This window comes from Parambassis ranga, chromosome 3, assembly GCF_900634625.1.
Source record: "Parambassis ranga chromosome 3, fParRan2.1, whole genome shotgun sequence".
Classification (NCBI taxonomy): domain Eukaryota; kingdom Metazoa; phylum Chordata; class Actinopteri; family Ambassidae; genus Parambassis; species Parambassis ranga.
Window position 1 is genome coordinate 1,724,698 of NC_041024.1, and position 26,512 is coordinate 1,751,209.

General features: G+C 47.6%; 1 protein-coding gene and 1 long non-coding RNA gene across 6 annotated transcripts in view; both read left to right on the forward strand.

Annotated features, from left to right (window-relative positions):
* large2 (LARGE xylosyl- and glucuronyltransferase 2) overlaps window positions 1-7,703 on the forward strand; it is a 120,168-nt gene extending 112,465 nt beyond the window's left edge. For all 5 annotated transcript variants that reach the window (XM_028402119.1, XM_028402117.1, XM_028402116.1 and 2 more), the window contains 13 exons: window positions 52-341; window positions 900-982; window positions 1,597-1,720; window positions 2,584-2,755; window positions 2,838-2,942; window positions 3,027-3,139; window positions 3,269-3,394; window positions 3,658-3,813; window positions 3,901-4,064; window positions 4,149-4,427; window positions 4,804-4,950; window positions 5,036-5,231; window positions 5,435-7,703. In XM_028402119.1, coding sequence (XP_028257920.1) covers window positions 52-341; window positions 900-982; window positions 1,597-1,720; window positions 2,584-2,755; window positions 2,838-2,942; window positions 3,027-3,139; window positions 3,269-3,394; window positions 3,658-3,813; window positions 3,901-4,064; window positions 4,149-4,427; window positions 4,804-4,950; window positions 5,036-5,231; window positions 5,435-5,632 — 2,153 coding nt within the window. In that variant the 3' untranslated portion in view covers window positions 5,633-7,703. The remainder of the gene's footprint in view (window positions 1-51; window positions 342-899; window positions 983-1,596; window positions 1,721-2,583; window positions 2,756-2,837; window positions 2,943-3,026; window positions 3,140-3,268; window positions 3,395-3,657; window positions 3,814-3,900; window positions 4,065-4,148; window positions 4,428-4,803; window positions 4,951-5,035; window positions 5,232-5,434) is intronic.
* Window positions 7,704-10,645: 2,942 nt separating this feature from the next.
* Window positions 10,646-26,512, forward strand: part of LOC114433870 (uncharacterized) — a 35,661-nt gene continuing 19,794 nt past the window's right edge. Inside the window, exon 1 of the long non-coding RNA XR_003670411.1 lies at window positions 10,646-10,725. This is a non-coding gene — a long non-coding RNA (uncharacterized LOC114433870). The remainder of the gene's footprint in view (window positions 10,726-26,512) is intronic.

A 26,512-nucleotide genomic window follows, 5' to 3' on the forward strand; every position in this document is an offset into this window, starting at 1 on the left:
CATGTAGAAGCATGTCCACTGCAGACTGTCTGACTGTCTCTCTGTCCACAGATGGTCGCTCCCTCCTCCTGACTCCGTGTCTGGCGGACACGCCGGCCGCTCAGGTGTTGGAGCGGGCCGTCCTCGAGTCGCGGGTGCGAGAGGTGGAGGAGGAGAACCGACAGATCCGCCTGCAGCTCAGCCAGCTGCAGGGCACCGCCGCCCAACCTCCCGAGGGTAACTATGGCAACCAGCAATGGGGCGCGTCTGCGGACACGGGACCGGAGGACGGCGATAACACGGCGGAGGATAAGAACAACCACACGGACTGTCCCCGCTCGCCCACGGTGCAGAAGTGTGAGGTCAGGACAGACGGTGCATACGCGCATCATGTTTTATTATTATTTCAAGAGTTCTCTTTTAATTGTGTTGATTTTGTGTAGCTGTTACCATGGTAACCTGTAGTTTTTTGCACACCTTGCACTGATGGCCAATCAGAAGCCAGTATTTCTTAATGAGCTGTTTGCAGCAGTGTGTTCACGCAGATGGATGGGGGAAGCAGAAGTGACCTGACAGGCTCTAAAATCTGACACTTTCCCTCTTTGATGCTGTTTTCTGCCTTTGAGCTCCAACTTTTCAAAGACTTCTGCTCCTGAAAAGCGACTGACATGAAATCATACATATTTGAGAGGCTAAATGTGAAGTTTCATATCAGAGCAGGGCCTGAATGTCCCAGATTCACTCCCCGTCGCTCCCAAAACACGTGCTTACATTCACCGCTGAAGTCATCACCCTAACCCTAACCCATCAGAAGCTGCGGTCATACACAGAGAGGAGTGTGTGTGTGTGAGGGAATGTGTGACGCCACACAGAGTGTGAACGTGTGGACAGCTAGTTAACGTCTTGGTCTGTCTCTGCAGCTGATCCACGTCGCCTGTGTTTGTGCCGGTCACAACGCCAGCAGAGACGTGGTCACGCTGGTCAAGTCGGTGCTCTTTCACAGGTGAGTGTGGCTCTCTTCTGTATTCTTGTCTTTTAAATATCTAAACAGAAGCACAAATAAAACCACCGAAAACAGTCACCAGACTTCGAACTTTACAGAGGTCCTTGAATGCAGCGTGTAAGACATCAGTTTAGATTTGTTATGTCACCAGAACTTCAATGAAAAGTTCTCCAAAAAATAAAGATTCTGTCAAAAACTAAAACTCCTCAGCACCCAGCAGGAAGCCATGACGGACTCAGATGTGAGCAGCAGTCACATGACCAACATTCAGAGAGTGATTGGCTGATCTACAGCTGATATTATTAATAACAATAATAATAATAAATCAGGTTTGAAGAGGCTTTAAATGTCAATAGTTAAATATCTGTAGCATGATTCCATGATGTTTGCATTCTTTCTACTTGTAGCCAAGATACTGCAGTGAACAACTACTTACTAGAAGGTTTCAGAGGATATATGTCTCCATTAGCTGCATATTCTCAGATTAAGATGAATTTCAGCAGAAAGAAGCTCCAGCTACAGTTGTGAGTTGTTGTGGTGCTGGTTAAGAAGCTAAATGAGGACACACACACACACGTCTCTTCACCTTGGCGTCTTTTTGTCTCCGTCTTCAGGAGGAACCCGCTCCACTTTCATTTCATCACCGACACAGTAGCCAATCGTATCCTGAGTTCCCTGTTCCAGTCCTGGATGGTCCCGTCTGTGCAAGTCAGCTTCTACGATGCAGACGAACTCAAGGTGAGACACACACACACACAGCGCCCGGCGCTCTGCGAGGACATGGTCGTCATAAAGCCTCGTCACACAGCAGCATGTCGTCAGACGCTCTGGGGTGTATTTATACATCTCTTCTAGCAGGAGAGCTTCAGAGAGTGAGAGACATCAGCGCTGACACCACAGTGAGAGTGTGAGGCAGGAGGTCGCAGCCTGAGTCAGATCATTTGTCACACTAATGAGATCAGAGCGTTGTTGAAGCTGTCTGAGGTTCAGGTGGAGGGTCAGGCGGCAGTTTAGCCCCCATTTCACACTGACAGCCACGTTCAAGGTGGGAGGAGGTGCTGTAGTAAGCAGCCCTGAGAGCGCCGGCAGTGAACGTGTGCTAACGTCACTCTGTGTTTGACCTCAGAGCAGTTAAGACACAACAATCAGCTCAGTGTCATCAGCAGCACCGGCAACGACTGACTGAGGAGTCAAGTGTCGCTCGAGCACAAACATCAGGCTGATGAACGCACTCAGAGTCACGTTAAGAACGGGCATGTTTGTGTTTCCGGCCTGCACCCCCCCTCTCCCTCCCTCACATCATCACATACTCCTCCTCCTGCTCCGTCTTTGTGCCGAACAATGAGTCCTTTGTGCCGCCGACCTGCAGCCTCTGGAGGGAAAACAGCGGCGGCTCTAAGCCGATTATATTTGCAGATGATGCACTTATGCAGATCCAATTATTCTGAATCAAGAGAATTAATTAAAAGACACTATTTGCAGATTCAGAAAAACACACTCGCTCTGAGCCAGGATGTGCTCAGCGTGGCTTTGTGGGAACCACGTACAGAATCCTCTGCCTGAGGTTTAAAGGCTGACACGCTGTTTGTGTGTCCTTTCAGTCCGAGGTGTCCTGGATACCCAACAAGCACTACTCAGGAATTTACGGGTTGATGAAGCTGACGTTAACCAAAGCGCTGCCCTCCGACCTGTCGAAGGTCATCGTCCTGGACACGGACATCACCTTCGCCACCGACATCGCGGAGCTCTGGGGCATTTTTAGAAAGTTTACTGGTGAGGCTTTCGATGACTTCCATCCCCCGGCCCGTCCTCTTACAGCCTGTCGGCTGACGGCTGTTTTTTGCTTCGCTTGCAGATAAACAGGTGATCGGGCTGGTAGAGAACCAGAGTGACTGGTATCTAGGCAACCTGTGGAAAAACCACAAACCCTGGCCCGCGCTGGGCCGAGGCTTCAACACAGGTGAGCAGCTGTTTATGGTCCTCTGGACCGATTGTTGGAGCGTGTTTCATAAAACTCTCATATTGTTCCTCTTTCTTGTTGCAGGCGTCATTCTTCTCTACCTGGAGCGACTGCGGCGAATCGGGTGGGAACAGATGTGGCGGCTGACGGCTGAGAGAGAGCTAATGAGCATGCTCAGTACGTCGCTCGCCGATCAGGTTAGAGACGCAATCAGTCACACTTTAAGTCTTAATGCAGTAAACACCACAAAATATCAGACCTTAAAAGATAACCCTGTTGTGTCGTGTGTGTCGTGTCGTGTGTGTTGTGTCGTGTGTGTTGCGCAGGACATCTTCAATGCCTTCATAAAGCAGAACCCGGTGCTGGTGCACCAGCTGCCCTGCTTCTGGAACGTTCAGCTGTCTGATCACACTCGCTCTGAGCAGTGCTACACGGAGGTGTCCGACCTCAAGGTACTCCACGAACAGCTGCATTAAAGATGTTTTCAGAAAGTAACAAAATGACCACAACCTGATAAAACTGTTTTTGTTAAGCTACAATCATTTAACAAGATATGTCTTTAATGTAGCCAGCATTGGAGGCTGAAGGGAGATAAGAGGCAGCCAGACAGATGAATTGTTAGGTTCTGATCTGTGTTATGTTATGATGGCCTCTTGTTGTTACGATTAAAGACGGCCGGGTGGCGTCCTGATGCAGAGCCTGCTCATGTTTGCAGGTGATCCACTGGAACTCTCCGAAGAAGCTGCGCGTGAAGAACAAGCACGTGGAGTTCTTCAGGAACCTCTACCTGACCTTCTTAGAGTACGACGGGAACCTGCTGAGGAGAGAGCTGTTCGGCTGCCCGAGCCAGGCCAGTCCAGAGAGCGTCCAGGTGAGAGACACACAGACACACACACTCCATCTGTTGGGTGAACTGAGGAAGTCTTCTTACCTTGTCTGTCTGTAATAACGTCCTCAGCTGCAGACGGCTCTGGAGGAGCTGGACGAGGACGATCAGTGTTACGATTTCCGCCGGGAGCGGCTGACCGTGCACAGAGTGCACCTCTACTTCCTGCAGTATGACTACACGCCCACCGAGGACGACACCGACATCACGCTGGTGGCTCAGCTCTCCATGGACAGGTGCTTAAAACTCTCATAAAAACCTTTATTCTGGGTCGAGCCTGAGGAGTTCTGACTCTTTGTGGCTTTGTGTGTCGCCGGCAGGCTGCAGATGCTGGAGGCCATCTGCAAGCACTGGGAGGGCCCCATCAGTCTGGCGCTCTACATGTCTGACGCCGAGGCTCAGCAGTTCCTGCGCTACGCTCAGGCCTCAGAGGTCCTCAAGAACCGCAAGAACGTGGGCTACCACATCGTCTACAAGGAGGGCCAGTTCTACCCGGTCAACCTGGTGAGGAACGTGGCCCTGAAGAACGCCAACACGCCCTACGTGTTCCTGACTGACGTGGACTTCCTGCCGATGTACGGCCTCTACGATTACCTCAGGTAAGAGCTCAGCTGCAGTTAACCCTTTAGACATCTCTGATTCTACTGCACGTTTCCTCCAGACGGACCAGCTGCACGGCTGCAGGTCACAGAGCACCAGGACGTCCTGGTGACCCTCTGTTAACTCAGACTTCCTGCTTCAGACTCTGTGCGGATGTTTGATGCTTTATTTAACAGGTTTAGGAGGGTTTTATCTTTCTGCATAGACTATATGATTCATTTAGTTGTGGAAAAAGGATGCAGCTTGTTTTACATGTTGCCGTGGTAACAGCTACCTCCCTGACGCTCTCTGTAGCGAGACTGCTGATGAGTCTGTTGAACGTCTCTGGACGCTGCACAGATTTTAACCCTGGTCTCCTCCTGTTTGCTGCTGCAGGAAGTCGGTGGTGCAGCTGGACATGGCTCACACAAAGAAGGCTCTGGTGGTCCCAGCGTTCGAGACGCTCCGTTACCGTCTGTCCTTCCCCAAATCTAAAGCTGAGCTGCTCTCCATGCTGGACATGGGGACTCTCTACACCTTCAGGTACCCTGACACAAAATCAGAGAGGTGGGGTGGGGGGGGTGCAGGTCAGAACATGACAGTAACCGGGTCCCTCCTGCCTCTGCAGGTATCACGTGTGGCCGAAGGGTCACGCTCCCACCGACTATGCCAAATGGCGAACAGCCACCACGCCCTACAAGGTGGAGTGGGAGCCGGACTTCGAGCCGTACGTGGTGGTGAGGCGGGACTGTCCGGAATACGACCAGCGCTTTGTGGGCTTTGGCTGGAACAAGGTGTCGCACATCATGGAGCTGGATGCACAGGTAACACTGCAGGCTGTAGTGGTGCTCTGCACCCCGCAGGTCTGTGTTTATGTCAGAGGAGCTGAGTTACCATGCTAAAACCTGAGCCTGTCCTCGCGTTGCTATTGGTTGTCGATTTTGTGTATTTGAGCAGCTCGGCATAACGCCTGCTTCAGGTTTTCTTGCAGTAAAACAGCCTCTGTCTCTGTTTTGTGTCTTCTCAGGAGTACGACCTGATGGTCCTCCCCAACGCTTTCATGATCCACATGCCGCACGCTCCCAGCTTCGACATCTCCAAGTTCCGCTCCAGCTCCAGCTACCGCAACTGCCTGAACACCCTGAAGGACGAGTTCCACCAGGACCTGTCCAGGAAGTACGGCGCCGCGGCGCTCAAGTACCTCACCGCCCAGAGGAACATTTAAAAACCCGACAGGGCTGCTGAATGCCGCCAGAACCCCGAGAGCCGGGACGTGCTCTGATGCTGCGCTGGGCGGGAAAATGACGTTAAAGCTTTACGGCTCTCTGGAGCTTCCTCGGGCTCCTGTGCATTAATAATTCTCCAGCTGGTGAGAGCAGGACGGCGGGTGTGTGACGCTGATGGACGAGCTTTAAGCTGGGAAATAATAACCATATTCCTACGAACCGTTCTGACAATCAGGGCTTTTTTTGTCTGCATGGAAACGTGGACGGGACGGGACGCCTGAGAGGGGACGCCACGCGGACTGGAGAGATTTAAGCCTTATCACTTTCATGATATTTACTAAGATATTTAATGATTTTTCCAGTGTAAATCAGAACCAATGATAGTGAACATTTACAACATTTTGATTACATAAGAATCCGTTTATTTTTCCTTTCTATATTTTCTGACCTCTTTGAAAAAAACAAAAACAACAACAAATCCATCGTGTCCCCGTCCGGATGTTTCAGAGTTTCTGTGGGCTTCAGGGATGTGTGTGTGAGTGTGTGTGTGCACTGCAGCACGTCCTCATCACGCTTACAGCCTGTCGTCAGTGTCATGCTTGCCTCTGTCTTGCATGTAAACAGTTGCACAAAAATCCTCCTCCCGGCGTCCACCCCCCCACCCACCCCCACCCTGACAGCGGCACAGGTCCGGTACTGATGAGGTGCATCATGGGACCAACTCACAAGACTGACACCGACGCCTGACTGTGAGTTGTTGTTAAATGAAGCCGTTAAAATGAGACACACAGACGAAGAGCAGCAGCTGCTGATTTCCTTTCATTTTTGTGCCATGGTGTTTTTAATGAGTCTGATCACTGGACGTTGACGTGCCATCTACTGACGCATTTTTAGTTTTTTAATTTTTTCTAAAAACGACGAACCTCTGCAGAGAGAAGATTTTATATATTGAAGTCTGTAGCTGCTTTGAGTGACAGGCGACTCCACTTAATTAGGATTAACCAGGAGGTTAGGTGGACTCAGACCCCGTTCACACAGGGGAAATCAATCCGGCTAGAGCAGGATTCGGGCCGTATCCGGATCTATCTGTTCTTCGTAGCTGGATCTAGCAGGACTGGCTTACTTCTGGCTCAGGCCTGAACGCAAATGCGGCTAGCGAATCCGGCTAGCGACGTCATACTTCCGGTTCATGGGGACAGTGTCCGGGTCGCGTACAAAAGCTGTGTGTAAACAACCACAGAACTACGACAGCTTTGCCCCGAGTTTATTTTCCACAGGGCTACAAACGGGACAAAGAAATGACACATGCGCGCACACGGCCCTACCTCGGCCAGAACGGACTCTGTATATCACGAGGCGCCACCTAGAGGTTTGGAGGACAACAAACAAGCCGGATTAGGCTGGATTGAGCGCGGACACGTGTGTGATAGCCAGATTTGAAAATAGGTCTGAACGCATCCATCTGGATTCAATGCTACTCTAGCTGGACTGACTTTCTCCAGTCTGAACGGGGCCTCAGTTGTTCAACATGGCGACACTGAGAAACCTGTTGGCGACGTCACGGATGCTTAAAATAAATAAATAATAAATAATTTAATTTCAGTCTGACTCTTTTAATAATTTTTTATTTTTTAGTGTTTGTCCATCATCTCCAGCCAGTGGGATATCAATTAAATTAACCGTTGATTCAATAAATTCGATTAATCATTTCTAATGATTATGACTGATCATAACTGACCCCCCGGATATTTGCAGGATGTTTCTGCTCAGAATACGAAAACGTCTCATTGTTTTTAACCTTTTGTTGGTGTGTGACCGGCGTCCGAGCGTTGGAGCGGCGTTGCCGTGACGAGCCCTGCCCCCCCCCCCCTCCCCCCCGCTGCCATCCATTGACTTGTTGTTGATTGTGGTAAATGCTAGTGCCTTTGCTGTATTGTGAAACTGGATATTGATTGTACTGTTGTACCGACAGGGCCTGGGGACAGTCGGGCGCTCTATTTATTATCGTTGACTCAAATCAATCATATTTTTCTATGTAAGTGCTTTAAATAAATCTGCCCTTTTTTATCACTTCGTGTGCGCTGCTGTGTTTTTTCCTCAGATGATCAGGAGTGTGTCATGTTCAGTGAGGTCGGTGGTTTTAGGCCGTGTAGCTCTGCCATGTGTGTAATTGGTCCAGGTTTGGAGGAAGAGGCCTCCTGACAGCTCTCACCCTGTTAAAATGCAAATTACAGTCAAGTCAGTGGATACAGAACTGGCCCTGCAGGCTGTTAGTTAAACCAGTGAAAGCTCAGTGTGATGTGATTTTCTTAAAGTAAGTCCACATATTAAATTAAATATATATATATATATACATATTATAATGGATTAAGTGGAGAAACTCAGACTGTAAGATCATTTTTGCTGTTTATATTGAGTCAGACGTCAGAAAGATCAAAGTCTGAAGCTTCCTCTTGATTTTTTTCTGTGTAATCATTTCAAACCCTGCGCTGGTTTCAGGGGGTTAAAGACGCATCGATCACTTCAGTAAATCTGTTTCAGTGTAAATTAAATCGTTGACTATTTCCATGGTGTTTAATAATGATACAAATATTCCTGCCAATAACAGTTTACAGGTGTGAGTGAGAAATCAATTGTATATCAATGCATCACACTGACGGCTCTGTGTGTGTGTGTGTGTGTGTGTGTGTGTGTGTGTGTGTGTGTGTGTGTGTGTGTGTGTGTGTGTGTGTGTGTGTGTGTGTGTGTGTGTGTGTGTGTGTGTGTGTGTGTGTGTGTGTGTGTGTGTGTGTGTGTGTGTAGACCCCTGGGCAGTTCACAGCAGGAGCACATCTACTCCTCGTCTCGGATCTTAGCAACAACTTATCAATTATTAGTCAGCCTCTCTGCATGTAGGCCAGCCAGCCTCATGTACACACACACACACACACACACACACACACACACATTGATTGTAGCAGCATTCACTGAGGAGACCTTCTTCCTCAGGTTCTTTGTTCACGACACAGTTTCATAAAAAACCCAGAAAATGTATGATCAATACTTTCATCGTTAATAAATTAGGTTCAGCATCAGTACAACCCATTCACTGTGTATACTAATGGACAACACTGTTCGACCTCCATCTGTTGTACAAGGAGGTCAGAGTATCTTGCATGTAGGTGCCACACACACGTTTGGAAAAGACGCCATCTTGGAACCAGTCTGCATGATACACAAACTCTAATAAGGAACTTAATATAAACATGTAAAATCAATGTTCAAATAATCCACCCATCTCTGGGAAAACTCCTTGAGGAGTCTTCAGTTCAGCTCCCGTGAGGTTGTGGCCTCTGTGTTGGGGAGCTGTCAGAGCTCTTTCCTGTGTACTGGCCCTTTAAGACAGGTGCGCGCTGTTTTGTCCCTGCGGGCTTGCTGTAGCAGTTAACCTGTAGAGAAAAGGCCTCTTTTCTACACATTTCAGCCGTTTCCGGCTAAAACATAAGTCATATTTTCCTGTAACAGATACTCGTTCATGTCGGTAAGTTCATTTGTAGGATATAAAGCTTTATTTTGGTTTTAAAACGTTAAAATGGCCGCGACGCTAACGCGCTAGCGCGCCTATGGAATTAACAATGTACAGTTAGCATCTATGCTAATCGCTAGTGTCGCTAGAGAGTTAGCGCGGCACAGGTTGATGTGTGTGTGTGTGTGTGTGTGTGTGTGTGTGTGTGTGTTGTACCTTGTACACGTTTATGTGTGATATAAGATTCAGACAACGTGTATCGTGACATTTATTTCTTTTTCCACAGAGTTTAAGTCTAAGCAGAACACAGCAGGGCAGAACATTCTGTAAGTACCACTGACTGGTCCGTCAGTATATTTACACCAGTCACGTCACAGAGATACGTCATAGAGCTACACTGAATATACAGTCATCTATAAAAGTATAATCTGTAGTCGCACCCTGTTCAGCCCATTCAGCATAAATTCTTATCAATGAATGGAAGGTTGAAGAGTCAGTCTGGACATTTTTTTGTCCATCAAATGTCAGAATACATTGATCGATTAATCATGGACACTCAAATGAACAATGCAACCATTCAGATTTACACCTTTACAACTAAAACCAGGCCGCACGTGGAGTCCGTGTGCTTTACTGTTCAGAACAGCACCCGTCTCCATGGCGCCTAAAACCGGCAGCAGGAGGAGTGACTGTAGAGCCGCCATCCAGGACTCCGGGCTTTTTAGCAGCCGTATGCGTCCTGTGATCAGATGACGTGTCGTGTGGTCTGTTGTGGCGATCCAGCATGATCATGGCCGACCGATTGAGCTGGTTTATTCTGAGGACGCCGCCCTCCGTTGTGTCTGATGTTCTACTCCATGCTGTTGCAGTTGCACCTTGACCATGACTCCAGTTCTCAGGTCTCTGCACCGGCTTCCTGTGAGCTACAGAACGGGATTTTAACACATTGCTGCTTGTGTTCATCACTAAATGGGACATGACCCAATGACCTATCTGACCTGTTTCAACAACACACTCCGCCCAGGTCTGTCAGGTGTTATATAAATAAACCAGCTTTGCTTTGAGTCTGCACAGTTCTCCCCAGCATGGCTCACACAGCAGGAATGAAGATGATTTAACTCCACCGTATAAACGCTTTGCAGATCGCTCCACCAGGACTCCGCCCGCCTCCTCTCTGCTGATGGAGTAACCCTCCCTCAGCAGCCATTTCTACCGCTCTGCCATAAAACCGCTCTCATAAAGTCACCACATGCCGCCGCTCCTCACTGTTCCTCCTGCTCCTTTATGGTCAGGAGATCACAAAGCTGGTTCTGTATGAAATCAGCACACTAACTGTAAATGTACATATTAGAACCTTCCCAGCGGTCCACGTCTCTGAGTGACCTTCACACGTCACAGCAGCTTTTCGGCTGTTTTCATGGACAAACAGAAACAGTGTATTGTGCTATTTCCTACCCGTTTTACTCCTTAATGTTTACATCCTTTTTTTTGTTTCTGCAGCTCTGTGAAGAAGAAGAGATGAGCTTCACCACATGCTGATGCAGCCATGATCTGAACATCATCATCGCCCTGTGGAAGCAGGATGAGGTAGAATATTCTTTGTATCTATATGAGAGTAATGGAGTGATTTCCTGCTGCGATGTGATTGGCTGGGTGGATAGTTGCTTGCAGCCAGGTGTTCCTGATAAAGTGCTCAGTGAGTGCAGGTGAATACAGACTTGTGTGGTTCTCTCGGTGGTCTGTGGCTCCGTCCACACAGAGACTGGAGCCGGACGTACACTTTGGTAACACACAGTTCCAGTAAAAACGCATGCGATGTCAAGTCAAAGCTCATGGTTTACGTGCTCACACTGTGAGGTGCGACAGTCAGCTGCTCACACGGCTTCAGGTGATCAGACTGAAATTAAACATGTCGAACCCAGAAGTCATTCAGACTTCATGCTGCCTCTGTCACCTCTGTCCAAAGCCGCGTGGTCGCCGCCATGTTTGTTTCTACCTGTAACAACTTTGTGTAGGCACAGTGACATTCAGACCCTGTTTACACATACACGGGAGACGGAGACGTTTCCCTTCCTTTGTGCGTTTCATGTACACATAAACGGAGTTTTCGGCTCTGAAAACAAAACTTTCTGAAAACTCCTGAAACTCCTGTGTTCGCGTTTGAATGTGAACTTGACTAAAACGGGGGAAAAAGAGTTTGCGGCAGTCTGTGCGTCAGTTGGTGCGACCTTTTTGTGTAGTACAGCTGCCAGAGCAGCTGTAGTGTAGTAATGGAAGCATTCCTGATGGTGTCAGCACTTTTTACGTGTTTGCATTTGATACTGCTCCTCTTACTGTGTCGGGGAGCGGAGACATGTTGGGTCTCGAGTTTCAGCAATTTTGGAACAACTTCTGACACAAAGAGCCAGACTGCGATGAGGCTTCTGATTGGCTTGCGTGTGTGTGTGTGCGCCTCTTGTGAGCTTGTGATTTAAGACGCACAACAAAGAATCGTATGACTCAGAATTTGGGTCAAAATGGAACCGAAAGCCGTACAGTGTGTTCCTGGATCTAATCGTTTTTGTTTGTCTCCTCGGGGGTTCTTGGCATAAATGGCATGCTAACACTAGCATGTCTCTACTTGTGATTTCTTGTGTCACATGCTCAGCTGTTAGCATGTGGATGACAGTGAGGGACGTCAATAAAAAAAGGTTTAGCATAGATAAATTAAACGATGTTATAAGGACGTGCGCTGCACCTGAATGCACGTTTGTGTTTGTGTAAGGATGAAACTGAGACACCGCGCTGCAGTTCACGAGGCTTTCGAGTGCTCCGATGGAACTTTAGAGTGCAGATACATACAGAGTCGGTGTAAAGACCCAGGGCACTGCTTTGATGCACAGACACGTCTGTGCCAGTTTAAGTTGAGTGAAAGATTTGCATGAATCTACTCTATAAATGAGACAAAAAGGAAACACAGAGACTGGAGGGGAGAAAAAAGTGAAAGTGTGAGTGGAGCTGAGTGCATTACCGCTGCAGACGGTGTGAAATCTGTGAATGAGAGGAGCTGGAGCAGCGTGACAAAGCTTAGGAGTCAGTGGACATTTCCATCTTTTCAAAGGCTGATTGCTCTGAGTGAGAACGCTCAGGTGATAATCAAGCCGGAGAGTCTCAGGGCCGAATCTGTCCCTGAGACGCAGGCACGAGCTGTTCTTCTGCGGCGCGGCGTCCTTTTTAAAAAAGCACTGAATCCACGGTGCAGCAGGCAGAAAGGGCTCGTCGTTATCCTGTCGTCACAGCGGCGGTAGATAACAAGCAGACGCCAAACGTCTGATGATTCACTTTCACCACCACTTACCCTCTGTCTCAGCCTGGGAATCAGAAGCTAAAGAGGACCAAACAACGGACCATGAAAGGTCTGATGGAGTCAGAGCTGACTAGTCTGGATCAAGTCAGTGCTGACCTTCCCAAAGAAAGGAGCGAGTCCACACTTCACCTAACCCACCTGTAAGATGTGCTCTGTATCTGAACATGTGATGTGTTTACAGACACACAGGAATCTTGTCGAGTAAAAATAATTGCGACACAATCACACAAGTCCAGATTCCACACGTGGACGTCTGTTAACGCTTCACCTCAGGCGCCGCCGCTCTGTCACCTGCTCAGTTAAACTACAGTCGGATCAAAGCTCCAGAGACCATCATGGACAATAAGACTCCTCATTTATCACACAGCGTCGTCATGCCGGCAGTCACACACATGGGTGTGTGTGTGGTGTCTTGTTAGGCGACGACCTTCACAGGTGGTCACGTGGTTGTTTTTCTGCGTGACAGCAGGCAGAAGTGTTCCCATGGCAACCTTTCAATCAGCCCGTGGTCTCTCATCTGGTGGTCAATCAGTTGCATTATCTCTTCTGCTCCTTCTTCACGCTGTCAATACCCACAAGTCACTGCTGACAAACATTCCCATCGTCGTCGTCTCTGCACCTGCTGCGCTTAAAATGTGGAATAAATGGCGGTAAATCAAAGCTTGGAGCTCGCCGTTCCCCGCCAGCCCGCAGCCGTGAACCTCGTCACAGCACAGAGAGGGTTAACAGAACAGAGTCGGTGTCAAGTGGAATCAGGCGACAGACGCCGTCATACTGAAGGAAATAACTCAGCTAATCCTGCATCCTGCTCCTCCTCCTCCTGCATCCTCCTCCTCCTCCTCCTCCTCCTCCTCCTCTTCCTCCTGCTCCTGCTCCTCCTCCCGCTCCTCCTCCTCCTCCTCCTCCTCCTCTTCCTCCTCCTCCTTCTCCTCCCCCTCCTCCTCCTCTTCCTGCTCCTCCTCCTCCTCCTGCTCCTCCCCCTCCTCCTCTTCCTGCTCCTCCCCCTCCTCCTCCTCCTCCTCCTCCTCCTCCTCTTCCTGCTCCTCCTCCTCCTCCTCCTCCTCCTCCTCTTCCTGCTCCTCCTCCTCTTCCTGCTCCTCCTCCTCCTCCTGCTCCTGCTCCTCCTCCTCCTCCTCCTCCTCCTCCTCCTCCTCCTCCTCCTCCTCTTCCTGCTCCTCCTCCTCTTCCTGCTCCTCCTCCTCCTCCTGCTCCTGCTCCTCCTCCTCCTCCTCCTCCTCCTCCTCCTCCTCCTCTTCCTGCTCCTCCTCCTCCTCCTGCTCCTGCTCCTCCTCCTCCTCCTCCTCCTCTTCCTCCTCTTCCTGCTCCTCCTCCTCCTCCTCCTCCTCCTCCTCCTCCTCCTCCTCGTTGAACGTCACAGCAGGGACGCAGCGTTGACACTGACTCGTTGACAGAGGTGTTTCTGAACGAGCTCTCGGTGTTTGTGCTCCGTCGTTGATCATTTTCTCTGCAGCATATTTTAACAAGTGAGAAGCAGCAGAGCGATAAGAACAGCTCCACTTTACACAGACCCACTAACACAGGGCAGTAGAAGAAGAAGAAATGCTGCCTGGTCTACGTTCGATGGAACATGATAGCATGAATCCATCCTAATGTGTATCAGCGCTTCAGGCTGCTGCTGCTTTAACGGTGTGAGATTTTCTTGGAACACTTTGGACCAACAGAGCACTCTGCTGTTCCTAGTAGGGGTCATATAAAGATTACCGCGTGGGACCTAAACTGGAACCCTGCGGTACACCACGAGTCATCCTGTAAGTTCACTGCAGTCTGATGGAAACAGATGGACATGAAGGCCGGCGTGTTGGTAGAACTAGCGCTTCAGCAGCTGCAGGAGGATGAGCTCAGAGAGGCAGCAGCGTCTGTGATGGTGACGTTTCCACAGAATCGCCGTCCGCCGCTGCTCGGCTCACTGCGGGTCTCATCATCGATGAGTGAGTGGCTCCTCTGCTCCAACCTGATAACCAGTGACGGTTCATATCTGAAGGATGACTCCTGTGTTTCAGGATGATGATCACAGATGTGAATCCTGGAGCTGAGGAGGTCAGGATCAGGGTCTGAGCGGCTGAAATTCAGCCTGTTGAACTGTCCCGTTAATAATTACAACACAATGTGAGGAGCTAAAAATAAAACCCCACTTATCCACACGCTGTGAACGTCCCTGCAGTGTGGGCGGGTGCAGAAACAGTGACGATGATGACAGGTGTCACTCACAGACAAAGTGACTCCCCGTGGAGTCGCGCTGCAGTGCATTCTGGTCCGTCTGGGCTCCATGGAAAACGGCTCCTTCCTGCTGAAAGCGGTTAGAGAAGTTTTGGTACATTTTTCTACACGCGTGTGGACTTTATATCTTAACCATGGACGTGTACAAGCTGCTGTCAGAAAAGGGTTAAGTGGTAGAGGCGGTGTCGGGCTGTAACCGTGTGTGTTTCTGCTGTGTAGTGGAGGTCTGTGAGGATTGACTCACTTTTGGAGCCCTTAAGTGATTTTTTTTGTAACTTCCACATAGGCTCGGTGTGTCTGCCCTGCAGGCTGCTGCTTGGATGCACAGTAGAGCTAATGTCGGCAGCATCCCACACTCTGTGCCATGCTTTAATTTAATGTTCCATAATGTGGTCATGTGATCATTGTGATGCAGAATTTAGCAAATGATTCCTTCAAGCTCCTAATCTGTAAAAAAAACCCATAAATGTATTTGTGTCCATGCATTGTCTGCTTTCTGTGTGTGTGTGAGGGATAATAGAGCTGTGTGTGTGTGTGAAGGTTAATAGAGCTTTGTGTGTGTGTGAATGAGTTTTGGATGAGGCCCATTTGCAGCGCCTCATTACTCTCTGGCTCCTGGCTCTGATCTATAAATACCACCGGTCCAGACCGGCTGATGTGACGCTGGACGGAGCCGCACGTCCAACAGAAACATAAGTTTTAAAGAAATGATTTCCAGTGTGACTGTACGTAGAACTGCTGGGTCTGTATAAAGGATTTAAAGTGAGTCTGTGTGTTGGACTCACACCTGTGTTGTTGGCACAGTGTGCTGTGGAATCAGCCAACAACACAACGGAGCCAATCAGGAAGTGGCCTCTGATTTTAGTGCCACCATTCAGCTGATGATAATCACATGAACTATGACAGGTGTGATGAGCCGACTAGGTGCAGATAAATGAGATGTGTGTTTTATACCACGTTTACATTTTAACACGGAAGGCTCTGTCCTCAAGTGGACACCAGAGGAACTGCAGTTTCTGTTCTGATGTTAGCGCTGTAGCAGGAGAGAGGTGCTGTGTGAGTATATAACTCGGTCCCTATACACTCCACTTCCCTCTACTCATTTTAATAACGGCTTTGTGTGTGTCTGTGTGTGTGTGTGCTTCTTCCAACTGACATTTTACAACAACAGTTAATGTAAACTTCAATTACGCAGCTGTAATAACCTCGGAGTACGTTTTTAATTTTGCCTCATTAAAGGAGCTTAAATGCAGCAGCAAAGATCACAAAACTAATGAAGTGCTGTAAGAAGTCAGATATATGGCAACATCACCAAAGTGTGTGTGTGTGTGTGTGTGTGTGTGTGTGTGTGTGTGTGTGTGTGTAGAGTCTGCTGGTAGACTGAAGGAGGAAAAATGCTTATGGGAGGTTTTCTGCACACTGCTGACAGAAGGCTGTTATTATCAAAATCAGGCCATAACATCCAGGAAATCACAAGAAGATAAACCTGAAACACACACACACACACACACACACACACCATATATACAGTACAGAGAGAATCCATTCCTGCACATGTCAGCAGGTGACGGGGTGAGGAGATAGGGGGTCACTGTGGGCTCATCAACCAACACAATTTTCACCAGGTAAGCAGTCTTACACACACACACACACACACACACACACAGAGAGTGCAGGCATAACAACATAAATCATCGTCATTGCCCAGAGATAAAGTCACAGTAAGTTGCTACAGCCTGAAATAATGTCATAAAAGAGCAACATGAAGCTAACGGCTACCATCGCATGCTGGAATATATCTTTAGCTTCAATGACATTAATGAAAATGACTTCACCGACCCAACATCGCACACACAAGTGATCCAGCTTCCTTGGAGAGGTGGATGGATGCTTTATTAATCCTCGATGGAGGGTCCTTTGGGGAAAAAAAAGCATTTTGAACTGATGTTTTAGGCTTAAAGATTTAATACATGTTGTCCTTTGAACCAAGGAGTAATCAGGAGGAGGAAAAAGAGAAAAGAGATCATTAAACCCCCGTCCATTGATGGACTTTATTCTCACATGACTCTTCAAGAGTTGTTTAGGCCCAAAGTCGACTCCATCCAGCAGCTAGCTGCAGAGCAGAGAGTCAGCCAGGCTTTGATTTAATATATAATCCAGCCAGAGACGTCGTCTCACCTTGATGTGTTTTTGGTCTTGGAACGGCGACAGGAAGACGTTCAGCTGCACTGTTGGCTGGAGTCAGGTGCCTTCCTCTCCAGCAGTTCGCCTCTCATCTCTCCCACAGCCTCCAGACAGCAGATGGTTTATATTTTATTAGATGTACTGTACGTGTTAAATGATATACAGCGGCTCCAAAAATCTGTCATGTTTCATGTCAGCCTGGAAATAATCAGAAAGTTGGAGGAGTTAATTTGTTTTCACAGTGCTGCAAGGGAGTGTTAAAGAAGACGCATGTAAACTCAGCTGCAGGCGTCTCACTCCTGTTCAAGATCATCAGCCTGGAGCATCGGTACAGAGGGGCCGCGTGTGCTGTCCCGTTACAAAAACGGACGCCATCGCACACCATGTGACCATAAGTAAACAGACCCCGCTATTGATCTGTCAGTTCTGACGTTTGATGGACAAACCGGTGGAAAATATCCTGAAAAATGTCGACAACATTCTTTATGGAATATACCCATGATGCTAACAGCTGGAGTGTCCCTCACAGAGGGTTACTCCAACAGGTGCTCCGCTGTTTGTTGTCTTTGGACAGCTGCTGTTGGGACACACTGGTCCAGTTACAGGACAGGTCACCTGTCAGAGACAGAATGAGTTAATTATGAGCTCAAATTCAGCCATGGTGAATTAAATTCTGTGTATTTATAGGGGTTACTGGTAGGGATGTCCCGATCCGATCACGTGATCGTAAATCGGGCACGATTACATGATTTCAGATTCGATCTGAATCGGACATTACCTCCCGATCAGGACTCGAATATATATTTATTAGGACTCTCAAAGTTAACGCCTTCTGTGCAGGGTGGTTCTGTGTCCAGTAGTGTAGGGGTATGACAGTCGCTTTTGGCGCAAGAGGTCCTGGTTCGAGACCTCGATGAGCCGCTGCGTGTGTGAAATCTCCTAGCGTGCGCTCTACACACACACACACACACACATCCCTTGTTACTGGGAGTATCAGGTGAAGCTGCTGAGGTTTGTTTCACACACTCGGGCCTCAGCTCCTCTCAGAGTGTGAGGATGGAGCCATGCTTTGAGCTAATGGCAACTCATCTGCAGCATAAACGCAGTTCATCATGTCGCCACCTGACAGGGCGCTCGGATTGAGGCGCCTGGGCGCTGACATTGATGTTATCCTCAGAAGGTGGTGGGAACATGACAGAGCCATTCTTCTCCTACTCTCCCATTAAGATCTCCCAGATTAGAATCCATTCCTTAACAATGGGACTGTTCTTCATGATGAAGACAGAAAACTGATGAAATAATTCAATAACACAGCCGAAGCTCCGCGGCTGGATTGAAGCACGGCGCTATCTTTAGTCCTGAAGTCGATGATTAAAAATGGAGAGGTGCCACTCAGCCGCAGCATGAAGAAACGTGCACACAATGGAAGAAGAAGAGAGGGAGAGCAGAGCAGGGAGCATGGATGGAGGTGGATGCAGATTAATTGATGAATTTGGTACCGTGAACTGTGTCGCTCATTGTCTGAGCTACAATGAAATGTGCCTCCGACACAAATGGAATCCATTTTCCCTCCCGACAGCGATTGTCTCTTCTTTATTATTACACTCATGTTTTTTTTTCCTGTCTCGGTATAATTCAATTTCTTTCTGCAGACGGTCAGAGTGGCATGCAAAGCGACCCCACACTGCAGACACGCTAAATTCAATTATTCTGTGTGAGCGGAGGCAAACCAAATCATTTACTTCAAGAGAGACATGTTGTGGACACCTTCTGCCTTTTTAGACTTAAAACTCCAATCTGGCTCATTGTTAATAATAATAATAATAATAATAATATGAACGTGATTTCTTCTAACCTCCTGCTCACTGTGAGGGTACACACATGCTCAAACGACTGGAAATGCTTACAAATCCCTGCAGCAGGCCGACAGCTGCACAATATTTGTTTTTAAATAACAAAAGGTCCACAGATGAAATGTCCATAAAAATACAGCTTTACAAAAAAGAAGAAGAAACACAAGATGCTCCATTAGTGAATAAAACCTGTGGCTGAGGTGAGAAGCCAATCCCAAGAACTGCAGTTCCTGCAGGGGCCACTAGAGGCCAGGTCCTAAAGTGAGTCAGCCCCCAGAGACTCCTGGCACCAACTAGCTAAAAAAAAACCAAAAGCTGTAGTTCCACTTGTGTCCACTTGATGGCTGCTTCCAAAGTAAGTCATTCCCCATGGACTCCCATGTTAAAATGTAAACAATCAGTTTTTAGGAGGATGCTGCCCACATCTCCTAATATATTTGTCTTGAACCTTGTTTTTAAACATGCTTCAGTAATAAAGTTAGTTATGTTACACAGCAGCAGGCATTTCATCATATGTGTATGTTTGGTTCTAGCCTGACCAGCCTCCAAATCCTTTTTCTGTTCACTGAATAAACACTCTGTGGACACATTTGGACAGAGAGAAATGAAGCATGTGATGTAGGCAGAGAGCAGCCACACTAGTATCAATAAAAGACACACATGGTCCCATACCTAACAAGCGTCTCTGCCATATTCTTGGCTCCCATTGTGACCACTTCACTAGGCAGAGCCGGACCCCTTTAGAACTGTCTTAAATCTTCGTGTCATAGATCAACAAGGTGTTGGAAACATTCCTCAGAGATTTGGCTTCATAGTGGCGATAGAATGTACATAGTTTCACTTTCTTGGCTGCACATCCATGATGTGAATCTCACGTTGCACCACATCCCAAAGGTGATCTGTTAAACTGACATCTGGAGGACATTAAAGTACTCGTCGTGTTCAGGAAACCAGTTTGAGACGAGTCCTGCTTTGTGACACACTTTGGTCATGAACGGGTGCAGCTGGTCGCCAACAACACTCGGATACTCTGTGGCGTTCAAACGATGCTCAGTTGTCTGCCTGCTGCCTGTCTTGGCCAGGACCTATCATATGTACACACACATATACAAACAGCTTCAGTAGCTTGTTGGGGTTTACAGTGTTAAACTGTTCCGTCTCGTAGGACTACATTTATTTTAAACAGTCAGCTGTATCGACCACAGGCTTAAATATCTGTGGTTGATAGAAGAGGCTGTCAGAGCACAGTAATCTCTCCTGACCACCATGAACTGCTGAGGCCTGTTTCTTCAGTCCCTCTGACACAGTGTAATTGTCTTCCACTCCCACAGGAATCCTGCCCTCCTCCCGGCAGATGACACTCCTGCTGTAGAGTCAAAGAAACGTTTGCTTTCGGTCGCTTCCTCTGGGTAATCTACCTTCTAGATTCCGTCTTCTGGGTACAGATTAACCGTCCCTGTTTTCAGTCTGTCTTCTTTTTCTCCTCTAGAAAGTAAAAAGCGAGAGAAAGTAGAAACAGGAGGTAGAGATAGAAGAGCGCCCCGGGGGAAATCGCCCCACATCGGCTGTGCTGACAACACGCCACCGCCAAGATTAACTCTGTGAAAACATCCCTCCCCTGCACCGCTCCACAGGCCATTAATCTGAGCTGACACGGGGAGAGAGGCGGAGGGTGTGACTGAATAAGAAAGAGGCGGTGACGTTCATTTCCTGGCACTATCACGACAGCCCTCGCTGTCACGTTTGCTCAGAGCGTTCAGTTTATGAACAGGCGATGAGCTGTGTTCCGGCCTTTTCCATACACGTCCTTGTTTAGCTTGTCATTGGGCGGCAGCGTTGTATTGATGTTTGAGCTGCACGTGGGAGGCGGCAGCAGTGTGACGGTGTCGTCCTCAGGCCGTGCAGACTCACAATCTGATTTAGCTGCTGCGAACAAGAAGTCCGCTCTGATAGTTTGTCAGCAGCTAATATGTGGGAGCAGAAGAGACTGTCGGCTCTGTTTAGAGAACATCTGCACATCTAACGCAGTCGCACAAAGCTCTGCACAACAAAGAGCCGCTCAAAACATACAGTAACTCACAAAGGCGGTGAGTAGCTGCTCCTGCCTGCAGCAACATTAGTCAGAACTTAAAGCTCACGCAAACTTCAGTCGCTGAGATGAGGGTTTACCTTTGGAGCTGCTGTGAGTCTCTGTGTGGTGTTAGGTTGTGTATTCTTGTGGACATTTTGTGGATCTTTGTAGTTGTTGTGCGTTCCTCTGGGCTGGTTCTGTGAACCCCGCGGGGGGTTTCACATATGGTTGTGGTAGTTTTGTGGTTCTTTATGTGTCAGTGGTGATGTTTTGTGTCTCTTTGTAGTTAGGTGTTCCTTTTTGGGTTGGTTTGTGTATTATTTGGTAGGTTTTGTGTATCTTTGTGGTTGTTTTTTGTATTTTCATTCAGGACATTTTGTTGGTTGTGTTTTGGTTTGTCTTTGTGATAGTTTTGTGTATCTGTGTAATCATTGTGTAACTTTGTGGTTGTTTATTGGATGATTTTATGATTGTTTTTGACATTGTAGTTAGTTTTGGACTAGTTTGTGGTCATTTTGTGTGACCTCTGAGGCTGATGACGCCGATGATGATCAATACTTATGAGTCCTGCACGTTTATGACATTAACTGTTAAATGAACGTGTCGAACATGAGAACTTCACTGCTGCTGATGCATGAAGTTTTGACACTTTAATCCACTGACGGCTTGCCCAAAGTTTGATAGCTTAGCTTCTGGGGAGAACCAATCAAGACAGTGAAGGAAGTTTGGTCTGCTGTGTGTGTGTGTGTGTTATTGACGTGGGTGGATGCGGATGTTCCACGCCGCTCTCTCAGCCGTTGGCTTGTCGTCTGAACTGAAGCTCCTTCGGCCTGATGGGGCTCTGCAGCTCAATTAGTCTAATGAGGAGAGTCGGTGTGATGTCACAACACCAAGCTGCTGACCGTGTCCTGGAGACGGCCCAGCCGCCGCTCCATCACACCGCGTCACATCATGCAGCTTTAATAAGAGCCTCTGATGGTTTCATCATCATAATGATCCCCCATCATCGATCATTGATCCCACGCCCCTCTCCTGATCTCCACTTTCACCTCTAACTGCAGCCTCCACAGAATTAACTTCAGCCCACATGTTAGAAGGACCCACTGTCAGTGGTTTATTCGTCTGCCGTCCTTCTTGTGCTGACAGGACTTACTCTTTTGTCTTACTTCAAAGAGGCAGCAGGCGTGAATACAAATTATTTAATCCATTTGAGGCGACACAGTCGGTGCGTCTTACGGCTCCCACGCCGCTGGCCTGGAATCCACGAGTCCAGATAAGAGTTTGGGAGCGAGCTGACGGGCGTGCAGCCGCTCTGTCGCAGTCGAGTTCCTGCAGAGACACTTCAAACCGCCGCTGGACAACAGTCAGTGCAAGGAGCTTTTATTCCAGAGCGAGGCCACTGGGAACAAACTGTGTGTGTGTCTGTTTGTGTGTGTGTGTGACAGGGTTAGTGATGATGCAGTTGTTGGGGCGTCCCCGTGGCCTGGTCTGTCCCCTCACTGTCTGTCTGTGTTGTCTGTCTGTTCCTGCTGTCAAATGTCCAATTAGGAAAAACTGCCATGAGACACACTTGTTTGAATATTTATTGAGTTTCGAACTTTCTTCTTCGTTGGTTTCTTTACATGAGTAGTTTTGTTGGTTTATAAGTCTCGAGGCTGTGTCACAGAAACTCTGTAGAACTCTTTATATTTAATATATGTTGTTGTTGAATGTTTGGGATTTACTGAATTCCAAAATCTACTGTCAACTTTTGTTTCTGTTACCTAGCAACTAATGCCACATATCTTCATGAGCTAAACAACACAGTGACCATAAAGCACGATTTTACCCACGATTCCCTGTCGGGCAGAGTCTGCACCAGTCTGCACTAGTTGTGAACAGTGGTCATGTGTAGTCGGCACCTTCTGGTGTGTTTGTTTGTAAACTGTCTCCATGGTGACAGTTTTCTGCGTCCAATTGTCTCTAGTTGGTTTGAAACATCCCTCATCAGGAGCAGCTGTGTGACCCCCTCTTCATCAAACATCTGCTGAAACCGGTTTGTTAGTGTGTCCTCCTAGTCTTTACAGAAGTCAGGTGGTGTGTCCTCAGCCTTAGTTTGTCTTCTGAACCAAAGTGCGAACAACCACAGACACTTCATTTAAAACATTTGACTGATGAAAGCTGAAATGTATTCGTGTGATTAAAAGTGTTTTTAAGATGTTTTTTGCATCAATACAGGCTGATGATAATCAGCAGAGCAGCACCACGAGAGTCCTCAGAGCTACAGTAATTATTCCACCTGCTTAACCGTTTTGTTCATTCTGTATTGATTATAGATCAATCTAAGCGATCAATCTTTCTTGCAGATAAGAATTTGGCCCATAAAGCATTAGCATCCTTCTAATCCTCAGATGTATACACATGTATGTAGACAGGAAGTTCAGAGAGAGAGATCCATATTGAAATTCTCTGCCTTTATTTCAAAATAAGAGCACACTGAGCCACAGATTGAAGCTACCTCAGTACTTCTGAAGGTAGGTGTTGGTTTCCAGGTGAGAGGTCAGATTAGCCCCGCCCCTTCCTGCACAGAGCTCTTTTGCTATTCAGGAAGTAGCTTCAGGTGTGTAGTCGCACCTGCAATACAGACAAGGAGGAGAACAGGTGGAAGAAAAAAAGGTGAGCAGAGGCTTTAAACTGCTTCAGCATCCGAACCAGAGAAACAAAGACAGCTGTGGAGCTGAAGGGGGATTCTGTGTGGACACTCCGGACTTTCTCAGGAGAAAGAGGTGGTGGAGGTGGAGGACACAGCCGCTGCACTGACTCCAGCCTGCAGTTACATGTAAGATAAATGTGTTCAGACTGAACAATGATGTGGTTTTCCTTTTATAATTAATAAGCCTAAATCTGTTGTGCTGTCAGACATGAGGGGAAGTCAGCATTTAGTTACTGCATGGAGAAAACAGAAGGACTGTGGAGGTGTTGAGAGTCGTGTTTATTGATGGAACAATAGATCACGGTGTTTAACAATAATAAAGCTGCAGCTTATTTCTTAGTTTCTTTGTGTGAAATTGTTCGGCACAAATAAAATGATAAAGCGATGGTTTCCTCTCAAACATGTAACCAAAGACCAGTGGTGGAGGAAGTACTGAAGCTTGGTACTCAAGTAAAAGTACAAATACCCAGCAAAATATATACTCCAGTAAAAGTAGAAGTGCTACATCAGCAATCCTACTTGAGTAAAAGTCTTAAGTACTGACTTTTAAATGTACTTAAAGTATTAAATGTGTTAGCAGACAGCAGCTAACTAGTTAGCTCACTGAGCCAGAGCACCGGCATCATGACTGAGGCTCATTATAGAAACACAGCTGGCAGCGTGACACCACCTCCATGCAGAGTCTGACCTCACATCAGTCCAGCACTGTGTTCATCACATGGAACAAGGAACTACAGACACTGTAGACATGTAGTGGAGGAGAAAGTACAGGTGACAGCTGCAGCATGGAGTCAAAGTATAAAGTGTGTGCTATTATTTTTACTTAGTAGAAATACATACAAATTCACTTAAGTACAGTAACAAAGTACAAATACTTAGTTACTTTCCACCACTGCCAAAGACAGAGCACTGCCTCTCAAACATGGTGGCACAGTGTGCAAGCTTTGAGTCCGGTTGTTCTCCTTGTGCCTACATGGGTTTTCTCTGAGCGCTGCAGTGAAAGGAAGCTTTTGTGTTCTCCTCCCTGAAAGCAGCGAACATGTCGGTCGTTGTTGTTGTCGAGAGACTCTGGGAGTCTTTAAATGGTCTGTTCAGAGCTGCCAGGTCTTATTTGTGATTTCTTTTAGGGTGTTTGGATGCAGAACTTTGACTCCACAGGTGCAGAGTTACCTGCAAAGGTTGTGTTTCTTAAAGACCTCTTGGCTCCACCCTGAAGGGGATGACGGCAAAGTGAAGGCAGTGTATAAATGAATGAATAAATCACACTGGCTCTGAGTTCCTGCAGCGAGCGCAGCAGATGTTGTGAGCAGGTGTTTTTGGCCCCTGTTCCAGATGAGGAGTTTGCTCTGTAATCGGAGACCTGGGGCCGCCGTGGACACTCACAAATGTAGCGGAGCATCAACGCTGCACCGGCCGGGCTTCATTTGCCAAATGTTGCAATATGTCTGTCTAATGAATCCGTGGTGTAAACGCGTGTTCACCCCGTCGCCCTCATTAAGTGCCGCTGCAGCCTCCTTGCTGAGCCATGTGATGTCAGAAATGAGAGGTACATGTGTCATGGCTGCCGGCTGCAACACCAAAAATGTATAAAATAGCAGTTACATCTATTATAATAGTTTGATAATCAATGATTTCAGCAGCAGAGACTGGAGCCTGCTGTCCCGCACTCCATTAAAGATCATCCTGTTAATGTCTGACTTAAGCACAGTTTACTAAACCAGTCAGATGTCAAGTATCACAATTAGATATGTTTGTTGATTCAATTAACGTTAAATGGTCAACAGAGGAAAAACAACTTCTGCCTGTAATTATATGAAAATATTTCATCATCAAGTAAAATGTCAGCTCTCTCTGCACCTTTAATATTTATTTAAAGACATCATGTTTCTGTAGCGACGGCGGTGTGTGACCCCAGATGTAAAGTGCAGGAACTGCATCTTGTGTGTTGGTTTTTAAGCTTTTGTTAATTCTGGAAATTAAAGAGTGTTTCCGTGGAAACTGCAGATGTCCTGGATGCCCTGAACTCTCCAGAGATTCAGCAGTCAATAAAGTGCAGACAGGACAATAACCACCCCAGAGTAAATATGAGAGATACATCATTGTTCTTCTTCTGTGAGCCTAATCATGTCAGAGAGAGAGATGAAGAGTTAGCCTCCTCTTTATTGAGCGCGTGGAGAGGATAAGAAAGAGGGGAGCCGTTATTGCCATTGATCTGAGGGAGGAGGACTCCCCTGAGCCACTGCTGGGAGTCGGTTTTCCAGGGATCCACATTGATCCTTCCTCAGCTCTGACATTAATAATTGGCCCTTTCCCGCCTCAGTCCTCCAACGGCTCCATCACCTCTTCATGACCGTGGTCCACAGCGGCTCCTGTCACATGGCCCCAGACCAGGAGGCGACCTGGATAAGGTCATCACAGAGGCAGGGAGGAGTGTGTGTGAGAGGGAGAGAGGGAGAAAAACAAGGTGTGACTGCCAGTGGTGATGGCAGCTGTGTTTAATCCAGCTGCACTTTTATGGTCTTGAGTCCTGCAGCTCTCATGTCGCCAATTTTGGAGGCAACAGAGCCGCTAATTTGTTAAAGGCTAGACTCAGATGCTGCCACAGGACAGGACTGAGGGTTATCTTGAAGAAAAAGGGGACAGACGGAGTTTGAGTTAGGTGGGGTGTGAACTTTACCCTGAACGGTTTACAGTCTATGACTTTAAAGTGAGCCCCTAGAGGTCACTCCAGGAACCGCAGGTTTTGAAACTTATGCAGCAGCTTCATATCAACCCGCCTGCAGCTGTGGCAGCAGCATGGTACGTATGAGCTTCCATTTGGCTGCAGATGGTCGGTCAGAATTCTGCTGGTGCAGTGGAGAAAGGTTTCTTGGACTCTTGGAGTCCAGACAATCGCCACAGCCTGTATGCTGCCTGATGAGGCTGCTTAGAGGAGCAGTAAAACATCTTCCCTCGCTTCAAGCTCTTGGATGTAAATGACCTGGATGACT